The sequence below is a fragment of the Electrophorus electricus genome, chromosome 11 (genome assembly GCF_041902795.1).
Source record: "Electrophorus electricus isolate QZ-2024a chromosome 11, ASM4190279v1, whole genome shotgun sequence".
NCBI classification, from domain to species: Eukaryota; Metazoa; Chordata; class Actinopteri; order Gymnotiformes; family Gymnotidae; genus Electrophorus; species Electrophorus electricus.
The window spans coordinates 18,711,481-18,730,000 of NC_137507.1; the positions used below are offsets into that span (position 1 = coordinate 18,711,481).

Below are 18,520 nucleotides of genomic sequence, written 5' to 3' on the forward strand. Positions count from 1 at the left end.
TGGAATATTGTGTCCCTGTGTCCTAGCCTAACACTACCAGATTTACATTTATATTATGCATATAGCAGACACTTGTTCAGAGCAACATACTGTTGTGCTCCATCGAGGAACTACTTATGATAATAGATTAGGCCAGAGTTTAAGGAGACCATTAAGCTATAATCCTGTCAAAGAGAAAATACACAAGGAAAATAAACACAGAAATGCATATGTGTGTGTCTGTGAGTATGTATGTATGTATCTATATGTATGTATGTATATAAGTAAGTGAAGGATTAGCAATAGTGATTAATCACATTAATGTGGTCTTCAGTCCATGCTTGAAGACAGATGTAGGTAAGTTTTATTTGAGTTTGTAACCTACCACAAGACACTATTCCAACACAAAAGAGTCATACAAAAAAGTGTCAGGCTTACTGCATGCAAAAGTGTATATTAGAACTGATTATACTGGACCCTTACATTTTAATCAGGAAAACAATACGGCACAAACATACCACTGACAAAACATTTCAGTTCACATTATAACCTTTGACCTGTTCCCCACACAGAACTAAAGTGCCTATTGGCTGACAGATTACAAGGTGAACATGAGCTCGGTGTATAGCTGTATATTATTTAGAGTGAAGAGGGTGTATAAAACCAACCCCAGCAGCAGGACTGTTAGGGGAATCCCCAATCTTTACTCAGGATGCACGGATATTTTTTAAATAAATTTTAAAATAAAGCCAAGCTTAAGGATTTTCATATTTCACAAAAACCATGAAAAGTAGTTCACCAGATTTGATATGCAAACAAGCCATCGTTAAATAAGAATGAAAGAAACAAAAAAGAAAGAAGGAAACTCACAAGCACGTCTAATTATTATTAATAATATTGGCTGTCAAATCTGAATATAAAGCTCTTGAGCTGTGTGTTTTGGTGAGGTCACGGTCATGGTGCTACAGTAAGCCATGGTAATTCATCAATTAACCAACGGTAAATTAAACTTTTAAAAAAGAAAAAAGGTAAAACTATACTGAACATACTTCAAATAGTATTTGCTGATTATTGTTAGATATTGTATTTCTATATAATTAAGTGCTCTCAAAATACTTTTCTTTTAATATCACTTTATTCATAAATACAAAATAATTTAATATCAATATATTACAGTATATTTACATGGACATATTGAATTAAAAAAAAATGACCCTATACCTGATCACGTGCAGCTCTACATAAAATGGTCAAAAAATGTCATGAATAAAAATCTGAATGTTTTATGCGTACTAGGCCTACACGCGTGTGGAAATGAAGAGATGTGGAGATGTGAGACTCCGGACGCACAGACTGCGGCTCATTTCCCTGCGCTCTCCTCGGGGCCGTGCGCTCGCGTCTCCGCCGTGGAAATGCTGGCCACTATGGAGGAGAGGCGACGGAGGCTACTGGAAGCCAACGACTCCGCTGCGGATCCTAAAAAAAAGGCCGACAACAGAATGAATCTCTACTGTTCCGTACAGGAAAGAAATGCGCCTGCTTTTATATGGATCCCCGTCGTCCGACTCGTGATTATGTGACAACTTTATGAACGCTAACTTTAAAAAGAAGAAAGTGAATCTATAATGTCAGTTGCGACAAACCTCTTTGATGCGCCAACTGTGGCATCTTGGAATGATCTGCGTTTCCCTGATAGTTTTGACAGGTCTTTTTCCAGTGATACTCACTGTTACCCACCTAAACAGACAAATAACAATATTTCATCACACCTCAATGTATTATTAAGTGATCGGTATTTTCGGGGGAAAAAAAATCTGTTTAAATCTGGCAGGTCCAGGTGACGGACAGACAAACACAAGCGCATATCAGCTAGCGCTTACGCCGTGGTCTTTGCCGTTATAAGCACTGTTATCGTCCAGGCTGCGCAACAGGTCCTGCAGTTTCTCTATATAACTGATGGCGCTGCGTAAAATCTCCACCTTGGGTAGCCTCTGGGTCGGATTTGGAACCGTCTTTTTCTTTAGAGCATCAAACGCTTCGTTGATCTTTTTGAGTCGCCTTCTCTCCCGCAGCGTGGCAGCCTTCCGTCTGTCGGTCGGGGCAGACTTCCTCTTGCAAACTTTACACGCCCAGAGGAGGCACTGGCCTTCGCAGTGGGACCGTAGCCCCGGCGGTGCGGGGACGTGCTCCTCTCCGCTGCTGTCGCAGCCCTGCTCGGTGAGGGCTGGCTCCGGCCCTGGGGACGCGGGGCTGCCGTTCCCTTGGTACAGAGGAGAAACCGCTGGTATATCCAAGTGCTGTAAGGTACCGTGGTCCCCCTCCAGATAACGCAGATCGTTAAAGAAATAAGTATTGGTCTCAAAAAGGTCCATCATGTTGCGGTAGGCCTAACTGCGAATGTCCAGCTTATTGACAGTAAGACTTTGTCGTTGCCGTTTATATAGCTCAGCGACACAAGTTCGAGGACGTAAATATAGAATGTGAAACTCTATCCATCGCCTGGCTGTCGCAGTGCATCAGACATTTTTCAATGGGCCTTTTACCAGCGGAGTTGGTTAAAAGAATATTCTTTAACGCTTCAATGAAAGTCGAAACTTCACCGCAGATGTATGACAGGTGCTTTAAATATCTGTTTCATGGGGAAAAGGTGGCATTATAAAACAAATCTCAAATTGAAACTTTTTATAGAAGTTTGTATGTGTTGTTTGTACTATTATTATAATTATTATTACAATATTAATCGTTGTTGTTATTTTGCTGTTCTCTTGTTGGTGGTGGTGGTTAAGACAGATTTACTCATTTATTAAGTGTTTATAAATTAAGTGTTTATAAAATAAAACCCTTTACCTCAGAGTGGCTAAAGACATATCCAAATGCAGAACTGACCTGGAGCACACAGTGCTGTGAACAGGCTCACGTTTTCCTATGGAATACCATGTCATAAACAGAAGAGTAAAAATAACCAACAACTCATTCATCAATAAAAGACTTGAAAGTTCGTTCCAAGGGGTTTGGAACGTCTCACGGCAGAGCGCGTGCCGATGACGTTCCTTTCTTTAAAAGTCCTATAAAAAGCCAGTAGGCCCCATCGCAAGATGTTTTAGGATGCAAATGTGGAGAAAATGCCTATGCAGTGAGGTAACGTGCTCGTTAAGTCCTGGTGCTTTGAAATACACTTAAAGGGGCTTATTGTTTACCGCCGTTCAGCAAATATGTTGACATGCTTTCGAGGCAAGATGTTGTGCAGCGTGAAGGCTTAGGAGTTCTTGGAATCCAGCAGGGTGGTGTACCACTTTAAAGTGCCCTGCAGGGGATTATGTTGCCTGTGCCGACTGGTTTCATGGTGTGAGCATGGACCCATCAGTCTTTCAGAGGTGAAGAGCTTTTGCAATGACCCTACAGACTAGTGTGCTCCCATCTCCCTTTATGAATTGCTTGGGAACATCCTGACCAATTGGAAACATTATTCATGAATTTTTTTCCGGATGCTTTGATGGATTCGAACATTCACATGATGCAACAGACATGATAAATTTGCTAAAAATAAAACAGGTAAACCTTTATTTATATCTAGAAGTCACTACTGCATTTTTATTATATCATAAAGCATATTCCAATTATAATATGTATTAGTATAATCACAATTGTAGAAAATGTATTAAATCTTAGGTTAGTAATATTAATAGCTGTGACATATGAACAGACCTGTACATGAGTTGCATTTCAGTGTGACATCTACAGGCATTGCAAGGTTGATAGAATTTTACATTTGTAAATAGAACTACAGTCAGTCATGACTGATTTATCAGGACCCCTTAGTATTAGAAGTCGTCTGTGCCTTCAGTGTTGGGGCTGCCTGTGCATTACAACCTCCACCAATCCCATGAGGGCTAGCGCTACAAGCTCAGGTGCTCTAGCTTGAGGGTCCTGCGTAGAACTGTAGCTGTTCCCAGGACTGCACTCTTCTGGACGGAGATCTTGGATGTTGTTCCTGGGAACTGCTGGAGCCACTCTACCAGTTTGGGGGTCACAGCCCCTAGTGCTCCAGTTACCATGGGAACCACTGTTGTCTTCACCTTCTACATTTTTTCCAGCTCTTCTCTCAGCCCTTGGTATTTTTTGAGCTTTTCATGTTTCTTGGTCCTGATGTTGCAATCACGTTGATAGATTGCCACATCTATCGCTAGTCTGGATCTTGTCAGTCTGGATCTGGAAATCCCACAGGATCTGAGCTTGGTCATTCTCCACCATCTTTAGGGGTGTATTCCACCTCAGAATGTCCCAACTTGTACCTGGCACAGATGTTTCTGTACTATGCCAGTCACTTGGTTATGGCGTTCAGTGTACCTTCTGCCTGCAAGCATCCTACCGTTTTGTGTTGGATTGTCTCAGGGGCGTCTTTGCACAGCCAGAATCTGGGGTCTGCCTGGTATGGTAGATCCAAGCCTCCATTGATCTTGTTCCTGTGTTGCCATGATTAGTGCCTCCGTGTTGTCTTTCAATGCAGCCTTTATTAATATAGCATGACAGAAACACAAAAAGACCGACAGACAAAGCAAGCTAACCCTCTGTCGGTCTTCCTGTGACACCAGCCTTGCTCGGTGCTCATGCCCACTGTTTCCATGCTGCTCTTTCTTCCCCACTCACCATTGGTCTCCGGGGACTCCAGAACAGCATGCTGATAAATCTCTCTGCATGCCAAGGTGCTGATACTTCATCTAACAATGAGACGCCTGCAAATACCTGTCAAGTGGCATACACGCAGGTCTGAGGCCAAGGCGAAAGAGAACCCGCCCTGTGTCCCCATCGCAGAAGAGCTCCTCCTGGAAGCCGAGTGTCCATGTGTGTTTACCACCTGTTTACACTTTCAGATGCTCAGTAGCTTCTTGAGCCATTAGCAAAGTTTTAAGATTCGGTTTTAAGCGCTACACAAACAACTTGATAAACACAATTAAATATCATTAAATATAGTAAGATTTCCTTGGGCTGCAGATAAAGGAATTTACAGGGCAAATGCTAAAACCAGACCCTTGTCCTATGGAACTTCCCTAATTCTGCGCTTTTCATTTGAGTTGGTCTACGAACATTTGCTGCCCTGCTGACATCCTCTTGACCAAAGCACTTACAAGTTGAATTGCTCAAAGTGAACTAACTTTCTTCCTTTATTGTGTGATCATAGGTGGCTGGTGCTCTCCTTATGCAGCTCTCTCACTATCCTTAGATCATGCAGTGTTGCCTAGTGGCTCTGCACCAACACCCTCTCACATCCTGCCTTCAATAGGGATGGCATTGCGCTTGAGTTATAAATACACACAACATTACGCCATTGAGGGTTACAAGATCCCCCTGACGTGAAAATTTACAAGGAATCTAGCAAGAGGTCAGAAGCCAACCCGCTCCTCCTCCTCTCTTTAAGACTGTCTCTCGTGGCCTGTTTTTTATGTCTATTTCTCTTTCCTCATCTATTTCTTACTATTCATCAATCCTTCAACACGGTCCATTGTTGTGATATTGTGATCAATACAGAAAAATAGCAAGTTGGACATAATGAAGAAATCCAGACCATATCTGCACTGACCAAGCATACACACAGTCAAACATACTATGAGTGAACCTGAACTCTGAACCCTGTTCACACTTAGCTCCGTGACCTTTAGAGGTCAAGCTTTATGTCTCTTCTAAATTGACAACATTATTGGCTGGTTTCAGAAGAAGTTCCACTTGGCATGACTGACATGTCATATATTTCATCACTCTGCACCTGGAATTCCACTCCGCCACCAGGAGGGTCAAAGGGTCACTTCATGCCTGGGATGGCAGTGCCTCACCTGGGTTGTGACCTCTTGGTTCATAATGGTAAAGGGGAAAGTGTCCTTATGACTAAAACACTAGAACTGCAGTAGCCACACTAGGATGAAAGCAAAATTATGGTTTAAATATCACCATCTACTCTAACTCTTCATGTCCCAAGGCCTTCAGAATGGTCTTTTCCAGAATGTACCAGAATGTTCCAGAGAACACATCCACTTCTCTCCTACAGATGAGACATACTGGACAAGAGGGAGAATTGGTCAGTTGCATAGTTGTGGACCCCTCTAGGCAGGCTACATGTAAATGTATTAACATAGCCCCTAACCAACCTTAAAGGAATGACTCATCACGCAGTCCTCCCCCTACCTCACCAGAGGAGTTGCTTACTGCATCTCTTGCAGGAGAAAACAAGAGAACGCTTATTGATCTTTTCTTTGAACACCTCTGGACCATCATAATTAAGGATTTGGCTGGAGTCCAGGACTTGCAGAATTTTCTGAAAACTAAACTCCCAGTTCCTATCAAGGAAAAACATCAAATCAAATCTATTTATATAGCGCTTTTTATAACAGATGTTGTCACAAAGCAGCTTTTCAAATGTCCGAGTCCAAGCCCCCAGTGAGCGAGCCAAGGGCGACAGTGGCAGGAAAAACTCCCTAGAGCACGAGGAAGAAACCTTGAGAGGAACCAAGACTCAGGGGGGCCCATCCTCCTCTGGCCGACAACGGCCACCACAATAGTAACAATTTTAAGATGAAAATAAATAAATAATACTAAAATGAAAAAATAAGCAATTAACGTCTAGTCCTAGTCTTGTACCGATGGTGTGCACGTGTCTGAAGCCCATCCCACACGAGAACGAAGTAGTTGGCTGGAATGGAGGTGTGGTTGGCTACAGGAAGGGACATCAGGGGGTGGTGGGAGTAACCATGACAGCACAGACAGGATGAGGCTCAGGAGCATCATGACATCAGGGGTAGGTACCTCAGCAGAAAGGGAAAATAGATTAACAGGCAGGTACGAGGGTGTGTAAAAAACATCCCCATAGCATGATGCTGCCACCATTATATATGACTGTAAGGCGTTCAGTCTCTTGGTTCCTCCATACACACTGCTTGGAATTGTGGCTAAATAGCACAGTTTGCTGGTCTGGGAGTTGTTCAGGTGTCTATTGGCAAACACCAAATCTGTACTTTTTAGTGAGATGTCTTCCATCTGGTCACAATGCCATAAGGGCCTAAGTAGTGGAACGCTGCACTGACGATTGTCTTTCTGTAAGACCTTTTTCCATCGTCACAAAGGAACTTTGGATCTCATTCACAGAAAATATAGGGTTCTTGATTACCTGTCTGACCAAAAGCAGGATGTACAGGAACTCGACTGAGTGTTGTAACAAAGGTTCAGAATACTTACATTTCAGTCTTTTATATTTTATGCATTCACAAAACATTCCAATAAACAGCTGTAGCCTTATCATTGTGGAGTATTGTGTGCAAACTGATGAGGAAAAATCCATTTAAAGCCATTTAAGGTGAATCTGAAACAAAGCAAAATGTGGTTTGAAAACACTTTGCATATGCATGTATATGTAGTATTTCACCAAGCATGATGTTTAGCTACAACTCCTTATGGCATTAACTGTCACTGACAGTAAACAGGAACTTGCTAACATAGCCATTTTCTTCCATTTATGTCATTAACATGGCTTATCAAAATAAATATCTGGTGCTCTGGCAGCTTTGCCTTCTTCTACTTCTTCTTATTGTACTACTACTTCTTCTTCTACTTATCTCTATCTCTCTTTCTCTTTCTCTCTCTGTATGTGTGTGTGTGTATGTGTGTGTGTGTGTGTGTGTGTGTGTGTGTGTGTGTGTATATTCTGTGCTAAACATCTTGGCCTTCTCACAGAAGACAACAATTCCAGAGAATTCCAGAGAATTCCAGAGAACATCCCCAGACTCTTTGTCCTTCACCCAGCATTAGCGCTGGGAAATGTGCACTCATATAAAGTTTCCTCTGAGGCTATCAGAAACTCACCATAGCCTGAAGACCATGTCTTCTCCCCACGCCACTTTCCTAATCTTAAGCCTACACAAACACAGCCCCAGCGCCCTCCTCGAAACCCAGTCGGGACCCAGAGACCCCAGGCACCATTCCGGCTCCATCTCCCTGTGTGATAGCATCTTTTTGCCTTTGCCTAGTCCTCAAGAGGCTGAAACTGTCCCCCAGCCCGGCTCTAGAGTCCAGAGAGTAGCAGTGCTGGGAGAGTCAGTGTGCTAATGCAAAGCAAACAGATGCCATCTCCCCCTGTCAACATCACAGGGCTACGAACCGCAGGGCAAAGACGAGGCAGCTTGAGTTTCAAAGCCGGTCAGGGAAATGATGATGGCATTGTGTGAAAAGTGTGTGTGTGTGAGAGAGAGAGAGAGAGAGAGAGAGAGAGAGTCAGAGTCAGTTAGTCTGTGTGTGCATAGTGGGAGCTGGTTCAAAAAGACAACGGCTGAACTGTGTCAGTTAGCGCTGCCATGAGGTTAGCAATCGCAGACCAGCTAATAATGACCTCACCTCAAATCTGAGACCGTGTAAAAGAGACAGATCCAAGCCACATGGACTTCAAGTCTGCACAGGAAGGATGGATCAAGGATTACTGATAGGTTGTTTCCTTCCATTCAGTAAATGGAAATATTAAACTTCGCAACATGCAACTGCTGCCAAGCCTTTCTGTGCAGGAAGATACTGACATTTCAACATCAGTTTAGATATTGTACTGTATTTTTGATTGAATGCACTCATCATTCATTGCCAGTTCACAATATTTCATTTCATACTTCCCTGGCTGTGTGTTGGACATGGCCCTGAAGTTCGGAAGATTTGTTATAGGTGTGCAGGTGCAGCATTAGTTGGGATATTCTGATGATTTAATAGCCCTGAGAATCAATACCATTGAGTTATAAGGGTTATTTCCCAAAATCAAAGTGCTTCCATTGCCAAGTCCTCCAGTCCTGTATCAGTCTTGTGATGAAGACTTGCTGTAAACAGTATACCCTAGCGAGGCTGCAATGTTATTATCTCTCTCATCTCACACAACTCCTGATTCAGTCACTGATAAAGAGGCAGTAAATCCAATTAGACATCAGTTTACTATAACAACAAAAGAAAGAGCTGTCTGTCAATATTAGTCAGCTTTAGTCACAGCTTTGTGTACAAATGATTCGCGGTCTCCAGGAATACAGGAAGATTCATGCCTTTAGAACTACATTGATTTCTTTCAAGAGAAGCTAACAGGATATTGAAAATGTCAGCGGTAAGCAGTGAGTCGATTGCTGTCATTGGTATTTGTAATTAACTCTGGCTTGCTCTGGGCAACAAAAATGCGGCTTTAATTTAGTTCGTTGTCTATGAAACATGATTTCCACAGAACCCCAGTAAAAGAAACAGTGAAGTTTCCAAATGCTGTGTGGATGTTCAGTATATTACTGGTCCTGCTCTCATCTCTAGCGTTAAATGCAGCATTACCATATGTCAAACTCATAAAAACGTTTTCATTTCATTATTCAACACATTGCAGCTTTATTTCTTGACTATTAATAAAATGGGCTAGAATCTCCCTAGTCTGAATAGCTGAAGACACTGCTGTTGATGGGACAAAGGAATGCACACGGTTGTCCCGTGGAGTGCTGATGGTTTTGACAAAGCACCACGGTGTCCTGGTGTACAGCAATGGATGGGTCTAGCCAAGGCAATAAATGAAATCCGAGTTGCAACCAATCTTCATAATGGTGACAAACTTAAGCCTCACCCAGCCCAGGGTGGACTTCTTGAACCACGACAATGTCCAGGACTTCAGCCTGGAATTAAATGAATTTTCAAAAGGGTGTGCATGTTTGCTTGCTTACTTATTTATTCTGCTGAAGGTTTTATCAGCTTTCTTGATGACGATTATGATGATAATGTGTGATTGCATAGCCGCAACGTGTTCTTACTGGTTAACATTGCTAAAATGCACACCAGCGCCCAGTGCTGAATTAAATCCTGCAGCACTGAAATCTCTCTTTGTCGTTGGGGGACCCATCTGCACATGCAGAAACTCGTCATGTATGGGAGATCCAGGCCTAACTGCAACAAAGCCATTCTCGTCAGAAAAACGTGATGCTACTGGCCTGTATTAACATACACACACACACACACACACACACACACACACACACACACAAAACACAGGCTTATAAACATACTTAGTATTACTAAAAATCATGGCATAATGCTATGCTTGCACCGAATACAATCTTTAATATTTATAATCAAAATGAAATCTTTTACAATAAAAGCCTGTTCTAAATGTTTATATTTTGTGATCCTTATGAGAAAATGTACAAGAGAGAATAGAATGAAACAAATTACCTGCATTACATGCATTCTGAAATTCCTAGCCCCTTGGTTGTCATGCCGACTGCTCGTGGGAGCAGTAAAGATTTCAGTGTAACAGTGAGGGCTGATGCGAGGCTTCAGGTGTCATGTGTACCCATAACTGTGCTCCTGCCTTGGGTGATACAGAGGCTCAGGTCAAATATATTTATTTAGTGCTTTCTACAACACAAGTTGTCACAAATGAGCTTAACTTGGCAGTATGGGTCCAGGTCCCTAATGAGCAAGTGAGAGCTGACCGTGGCAATGAAAAACTCCCTGAGCAGAGTTAAAGAAGAAAGCTTGGGAGGCTAAAGATTTAACAGGAACTCATTGTACTTGGACAGCCCAGCTAATTAATAGTCTGTGCTTTATTCCAGTATGTTTAGTCCAAGTAGCCACTCCAGTATAGATGTGGGAGTTCCAGCTACTCTGGTGGGTCTCAGGTGGGTGAGATGCTTCTTTATCCATTGGAGTAGATGGGATGGCTGGATGGAAACGGCACCATCCGTTCATCTACTGGTGCCACTGGGATATTTTCTGGCATGCTCTTAGATGCTGTCACCAATGACCAGATCTAGTCCAGTGTTGGCATAAATCTGTAGTAACATGCAAATAAAACAGAAAAATGGCATTAGATCTGCAAAGATGAACAACACATGAACAGTCCGCGTTCACAGTAGACACGTGAACGATCCGCGTTCAGCAGACATGCGCCAGTGGTCAGCGTGCAGCTCCGGCAGGTTAATCTGTAGCAGCAGAACTACAGGGAGGGTCAGAGGAGGACCGGAGTTCTGAGAGCTCCAGGAGACATTGCATTCCACCAAAATCATCACAGGAAGTTAACCAAAAGGCTTTTCGCCCAGCTGTAATCGTATTCATCTAGGAGCTAAGAGCCTGCTCTTAAGTTCTCCTCAAACAGTCCGTTCACTGTCCCATCTTCCAGCCTCCGCTCTTCTGGTGAGCAATCCTTCTTTAGAATTTTTCCCTGTCTATGTAATCCCCCCCCAAGTCAGACTATCCGGATCCCTGTATTTAAATCCAACCTCAAAACTCTTCTCTTTTCTCTTGCATGCAACCTGCTCCACGCCTAACCTGTTCCATTCCTTCTGTCTCTGTCTTCAGTTCACACAACCTTATTGGTTTTGTTGCTCTATCTGTGCTCTTGCCCTGTACACATACTGTTTCTATTCCCTTCTTATGTTTTTGCTTACTATGTGGGGTTTTGTTTTGTTATTTTCTGTCATATTTATGGGTTATTGAAAATTGCTATATAATTACAAGGATTTATTATTATTATTATTATTATTATTATTATTATTATTATTTTTATTATTATTATTATTCAGAAAAAGATTTGTTATAGTAAGGGTAGGAGGAACTGTATACATCTTGTCATTATCTTGTCAGTGTAAGCCTTTTAAAGGATACAAAGCTGGCTCTTGAATTGATATTTTAGCCTTTTTGGCCTAACCATGGAAAACTTTTAAAGTGTTTAAAGCTTACAAGCTATTCTGTGTCTAATGTAAACATTTGTATACAGAAGCACTGGGTATTATTTTATGCAAAAATATAGTTCTGCATTAAAAGTATTTTCTCACTGTCAAGGGCAACACTAATTAATCCATTTAAATCCAATCACCCAACCTCAAGTGGTCAAAGCACCACCCTATAACTGCAGAGGAATTACTAGCACAGGTTAACACATACATTACACAGGCTAACACATGCATTACACAGATTAGCACATGCATTACACAGGTTAGCGCATGCATTACACAGGTTAGTGCATGCATTACACAGGTTAGCACATGCATTACACAGGTTAGCACATGCATTGCACAGGTTAGCCCATGCATTACATAGGTTAATACATGCATTACACAGGTTAGCACATGCATTACACAGGTTAGTCCATGCATTACACAGGTTAGCACATGCATTACACAGGCTAACACATACATTACACAAGTTAGTCCATGCATTACACAGGCCAGCACATGCATTACACAGGTTAGCACATGCATTACACAGGCTAACACACGCATTGCACAGGTTAGCACATGCATTACACAGGTTAACACACGCATTGCACAGGTTAGCACATGCATTACACAGGCTAACACATACATTACACAAGTTAGTCCATGCATTACACAGGCCAGCACACGCATTGCACAGGTTAGCACATGCATTACACAGGTTAACACATGCATTGCACAGGTTAGCACATTATATTTAGGTTTAGAAGGGAAAGCATGTGCTTTAATAAGGTTCACTGACTGAACTGTTTCATTCACTAAGTCTTTAATTCAACATACCAGTGATGCTGTTAGTTAGCTGATGGAACAGTAAAAGCAGCTTAGGGAGGCTGGAAGCTGCGAGGCTCTCATCTACTGGAGTGTTTAACATGCACAGCTGAATTTTGTTCTTCTAGTGTGTCCCCAGCGTGGACTTAAGTAGATGTGTGTCTCTAATTGCCTTAATGTCTTATTCTCAGCTCCAGGCCGTGTGTGCCTGCGCATGTGTGTGGGGTGAGTAGGATCCAGAGCTGACCTCAGTGTTTGGGTTAGCGTTGTGTGCTGAGTTGAAGAGGGCCAGGGCTGAGTTGGGAGCGCAGTATGTTGACACACTGATGTGCTCAGCAGGGTCTGGGGGGAGCACATCCAGCTCCTGTTACCGGAGACTTAGTCACGCTCCACTGATTTATGTGGGTAACAGTAGCACGGCCCCAGGAATCAGAGCTCACCCATTCACTCTCAGCCCTTCATTCCTTGCACACATTCACACGCATGCACACGTGTACACATGTGCCACCTCTTCTCACCATGTTCTGGATCTTCATGCATGCACACACGTTTACATGCAAACACATGCTCAAATGGGGCGCACACACACACACAAACCATCTTTCCTGAGTGCTATAGTATGTATTTTAATTTCTAATCATCACTGATTTTCATTATGTATCAATCTTATATATCAGTCACATGAACAGAGAAACTGATTTTGGTGATGTCTGATGTTCAGATTGGTGTTTACTCTAAGGAAACCAGCCACTTGGACATATGGAAATTACTTATTGAAGATACATCTGTAAAGGCTGACAGGAGCCTGAGACTACCTGAAAGGAAACTGCACAGTCCTCTATTACACTATTAATGTGCACACTGCCTTCTGATTCTCTGCTGCAGCAGACAAGAGACTGCAAAATAAACCCCAATCTTCCATACAGATTCCAAAGAGCACATCGATCTTTACGGAGAGCCTTTTTCTTATCTGGCATTACAGCGTCTCTCCCCACCCAGCTAGCCCATGCACGGAGCTTTACCCCTTTACTGTCAGACCACACACACGGTGCGCTGGAGAGACTGTCGTTCTCAGGCAGGTTTTGGGTGTCGTTTGGAGGGGCACTGGTTAATTTGTTGTTTCACACCATGTAACAGTGACGGTGAAGCAGAGTGGTTGAGGACAGGGCGGTCCTCTGCCTGGATAACCACTGACCCTGCTCAGGGCAGCGAGACAGGTGGGGCTGCTGCTCACGCCACACACGAAGCCACGGGCTTTTCTGCAAGACCTCCAGCAGACCCCAACACACCTCACACGGTGAAGTCATAGAGTGGTACACATCGATGCAAGTATATGATTTAAATAAATGACATTTTCTAAACCCATTGGGAGAAATCAGAGGATGGCAAGTGGCCAGACCTACAGCACAGCCCCATCTGACGTTTGGGCAATGTGAACTCCTTCTGAGGTGTTTACGCTGTCACAGGCTGATCATGGACTCTGCAGCCTGGGTGAGAGGCTGCAAACGTCACAAATCCACAGACCTGTGTGTGTGTGTCTGTGTGTGTGTGTGCGAGTGTGTGTGTGTGTGTGTGTGTGTGTGCGCGTGTGTATGTGTGTGTGCGAGTGTGTGTGTGTGTGTGTGTGTGTGTGTGTGTGTGTGTGTGTGTGTGTGTGTGTGTGTGTGTGTCTGAGTGCTGCTCTAAAAACAGCAGCAAAAACAAGGCTGTGGATGTATTTTAAACCAGAGCCACCCACAGTGAGAAGCAGTGGGATTCAGCTCCAGGGATGCTCTTTGTAATCTCTCCTTGATGTCTCAGACACACCTATGCACACACAACCAAACACACAACAAGCATTGAAGCCTCATTATATCACAAGACAAACCACCCTCTCAACAAAACCCACAAATATCAGTAAACACATATTATCCTCTTAACATTTTATGATTTTAAAATGAAATGTTGGTCCATTATTATAATTTTATATGTGAAAGGGTTTGTTCAATTGGGATTGTTTTTGGACATTACCTTGCTAACTAGCTAATGTAGTTCGTTTAAAATACAAAAAAAATGCAGTTTGACCATCTTCAAAGAAAACAAGACAACAGATCCGTCTGTGACTGTTATTCCCAAGGCCACCTTCTCACAACCGCATTGTAGATGAGACACACAGAAGAGTGTTACTACAGTGGGTAGTAGGCCTGTATTTGGCTCTAAGACTAGATTATGCATCAGCACTTACAAGGCCACTTACAATGTGGCGCTGTAACGGCCTTTCCATTTCGATTTAGTTGTATACAGCAGCTGCTTTAGAACCCGAGCTCCAGTACAGCGGCCTGGGGGCTAAGAAGCCGTGACGCCTTCTCCCCACTTGCTGCAGTCTCGGTAGTCCTGTGGTAGCGCTGAGAGCAGAGCTTCTGGGCCTCCGTCCAGAGCAGGCCATGCCTGGAGGCTTAGTCATGAGGTCCCAGTCCGCACAGCCTGTGCGGGGGCAGAGAAAAGGGAGGTTAGAGAAATGGTCCGTGCTCCGGGCGGACTACGGGGCTCAGCGCGTGCCGTTGTGTTTGTGCACGTGCGTGCGCTTCGTTTTACGCTCTTTGTGAAGGCCGCTGTCTCTGATGGCCCGCTTTGTTTGCAACGCCATAAATAATCCTGGCTGGGCCTCCCATTTACTCTCAGGACAGCCTCAGTTTGTTGTGGCACGGAGCCCACGACGAGATGGAAACGTTCCTTTGAGATTTCGGTTCACATTCGTGCCGCGTAACTGTTTGTTCGTTAGACCTTGGTGCTCCATGTGTTCACTTCTACCACATACCAAAGAGGCTTCATTGGATTCAGATCTGGCTTCCAAAGATCACTGAGAGACCCTGAACTCATGGCCATGGTCATAGAACCAGTGTGGGATGACTTTTGCGTTGGCACAGGATCGTGTTGGAAGTAGATGGTCGGCAACAATACTGAGATTTTTAATAGGGGACAGTGTGTACTGAGAAACCATCCCACACACTATAACCCCACTCTGAGGCATGCCTGCTTTCATTTTGATTTACTATTTTGGTTGTTTTTTTTTAACACTACCAGCCTAAAATGTTGACACAAGGCAAGTTGGGTTAGTAGACTATGTTTATGCCAAATTCTGATCCTACTATCTGTAGTGTGCCTAATAAAGTAGCACCCTTTATTGCTTCCCAGAAATCACATAAACACGATTATTACTTGTATGAACGCACCATACGGGCTCGGTGGCTGGTCAGTGTTTTCATCGGGCTTCCTTTTGCTTTGTTCCGCCGTTATATGTGAGCCCCCGATCATGGCGCATCGCGCTCCAGCCCGATGGCATCACACGAGGGTCCTTCTGGAGCCTCCTCCCCGGAGACCCGCCGACTGAAACGCAGACGATAACGCGGGCTGCTTCACGGGCCATGCGTCATGTGTAAATAAAGACGGAGAGAGGATGGAGCGTCTGGGTTCTTTCCCTGAGCCATGTCCCCACTGGGAGTCTTCACTGACCTGGGAACAGTATCGCCCTCCTGAGGGCAGGCTGGGGCACCACCGCTTAGCCGTGACCCTAAGGGTCAAGAGGGCACAGAGGTGCAGGATCACAGCATCTTAGATATACCACAGCAAAGAGGGTGGTGGGGCAAGGGAGAGCTTTTTATCTCACTGTAGTTTTATCTTAATTTAGTCTCTTGTAGTTAAGTTAGTCAAAAAATGTACAATAATTGTTTAACCCCACTGTTAGTGAGTCTCAGTCACACCTGATTGTCTGGACTATTGCAGAAAAATACTGTGAGTGAGTGTTTGACCTGATGCTTAACCCCATCTCTAAGCCATCTTAGAGTTTGCTGAGGCACAGACATAAGGGGGGGCGGGGCATGTTGAGGCGGGTAGATTTCAAAGTGGAGCCCAACAACCTGTGTAAACAAACAGAGGTCATGGTGAGGTCAGACTCGGGAACCTTCATCTCACTCCTGCAGTCTCCTCTCTTCACCACCCACCCCAAAACACACAGACACACACACACACACACACACACACACACACACACAAAATGATGCTGTCCCGGCTATCAAATTGCTAGGGCCAGTCCCAGAAGATCAAATCCATATCAGTGTTTCACCATCATGGCAGTACATAGCAGATGATGGTGTGTAATGAGAATGAATCAGGCACACGGAGGGCTGCTCTAGGCGCCGTACCTCCCAACTGGTCTAGTGAGTCTAACTTACAAAACAGGAGTGACAGAGAAATAACACTACAACCAAGAGCCACCTCGCAAATAGCATCCAACAAGGGAGAAGTAGAATAATGCAGGTGTGCAGGACAGCAGCGGGACAGTGGCAGGTGCTCATTGCCATGGCCAGCCAGGACATTGGTCCTGCTTCTTTGCTGGGGTTTTTTCATACTTGCTGGTAAGGTCATTTTCTAGTGGCGGGGGGGGGGGAGCAGGATTCTGGATAAGATGAATGTTCATGATGAATGTCTCACCACCTCCCTGCGTGAAGGTGTCCAACTGCTGAGGACTGGATTTGTCCTGCGCCTTAGGCGTGGGGGTAGACTGTGGATTCATCCGTTTTCCAAAGAGCAGCATGCAACTTCTCTCTCAGTAGAGTCTACTATGCATTTTAGATGTGTTCTTTTTATCCAGTGTGGAGAACTTGTGCCCAAAGAGAGCAAAGGTGTGAATTACTGCCACAAAGCAAAGATATCAATGGCCAAATGCAGGGTGCTGCGTTGCTCTCACCAGAGAAACTCCAAATCCAACATCTTAATAACACCAGTGGCTTTTGAATGGCGCAGTGATCACTGTTATTTAAAACGATTTTGTTGTTGCGGCAGTCAAAACAAACAAGGCAGTCCTTGTTCGTTCGTTCTCATGACTGAGAATAATTTGAATATATTTCTGTGTCTAATTCTATGTCTTCTAATTCTATGTAATTTTGTGTCCAACTCTATGCCCATGTAACATCGTGAACACGGTGACTGAAGAGCCCATCGAGTCTGACAGCGCTCTAGAACTTGAGTCTACAGGAGCTCACATAGAGCTGATGTATTATTGAGCGGTTGATTAATTCTCTGTAACCAATGGAGGTGAGGTTAGCTGAGCGCCCATTTCTCTCAGCAGATTAGTCCACTGTGATTAATAGGGATTTACCTCAGAAAAGAAAACAGCTGGGACCAAGAGGACCAAATGCCTAAGCTGGCAAGGCATAAATCCAGCCAGGGAGTCTAGAGAAACCTGACGCATTTGTTAAAAAATGATATATACTCCAGTACTGCAACTCGCAATTCCAGGAATGTGACATATCCCAGAACACCATACATCACCTGGACATATAAACATTACTCAGAAATTCCTGCAGGCACAGTTTCACCAAATGGGTTTTGTTTGTTTGTTTGTTTTTTGCCTCTTTGGGGCTTTACGATTGTGTGGCATCACCTGTGAGAATTGTTGCGCTGTCTTCAGTGGAAAATGAACAGGGATTTTTTCATACATTGGTCTGATTTCACTCTGATTTAAAGTTCCAGTCTAGTCCAAAGCCCTGAGTCCTTGACGTTTGGAAACAAGTGTGCTACTGCAGCTTCCAGGAAAGGTTCACAGAGTAACTAAGAACCAAGTTCCACACCACACATGTCTAAATGCCAGAATTTAGCACGCTGTACCAAGCTTGAGAATGAAGACGGAGCTTTGTAAAACATCAGGTAAGCAGGTGAGCAGAACAAGATTCCAATACTTCCAAAGACTACAGCACTGAAATACTAACCCACATTTAACACATGTATACATGGGTTAAACATATTTCCACTATAATTAAAAAGGACGTAATACAAAACTTGCCCAACACAGCATGTCCACCCTCCTCCCATGACCCCACCCCTACTGGCCCTACAACAGATGAAACCCATGCTGTGGAAGGTAGCCTGGAATGCTTCTCTGTATGTAGTATACAGGCCTGCGGGTAGACTAGGTCCTACCGAGAACTGTATCTCTCCTCTGGTCTCCATTAGACTCAGCTGCAAACCTACAAGGAGAA

The 18,520-nt window shown here is 43.8% G+C and overlaps 1 protein-coding gene across 2 annotated transcripts; it reads right to left on the reverse strand.

Moving 5' to 3' along the window:
* Window positions 1–320: 320 nt before the first annotated feature.
* myf6 (myogenic factor 6) lies at window positions 321–2,411 on the reverse strand. Of its 2 annotated transcripts, none has more exons than XM_081723219.1 (3): window positions 1,959–2,411; window positions 1,623–1,716; window positions 321–1,455 (listed from the first exon to the last, which is right to left on the reverse strand). In XM_081723219.1, exons 1-3 carry the CDS (start codon window positions 2,352–2,354, stop codon window positions 1,340–1,342), a joined length of 606 nt encoding a protein of 201 aa, XP_081579345.1. In that variant the 5' UTR covers window positions 2,355–2,411; the 3' UTR covers window positions 321–1,339. The 2 variants fall into 2 exon arrangements, with proteins under 2 accessions (XP_081579345.1, XP_026874325.2); XM_027018524.3 differs by having other exon boundaries at window positions 1,860–2,407.
* Window positions 2,412–18,520: the final 16,109 nt, after the last annotated feature.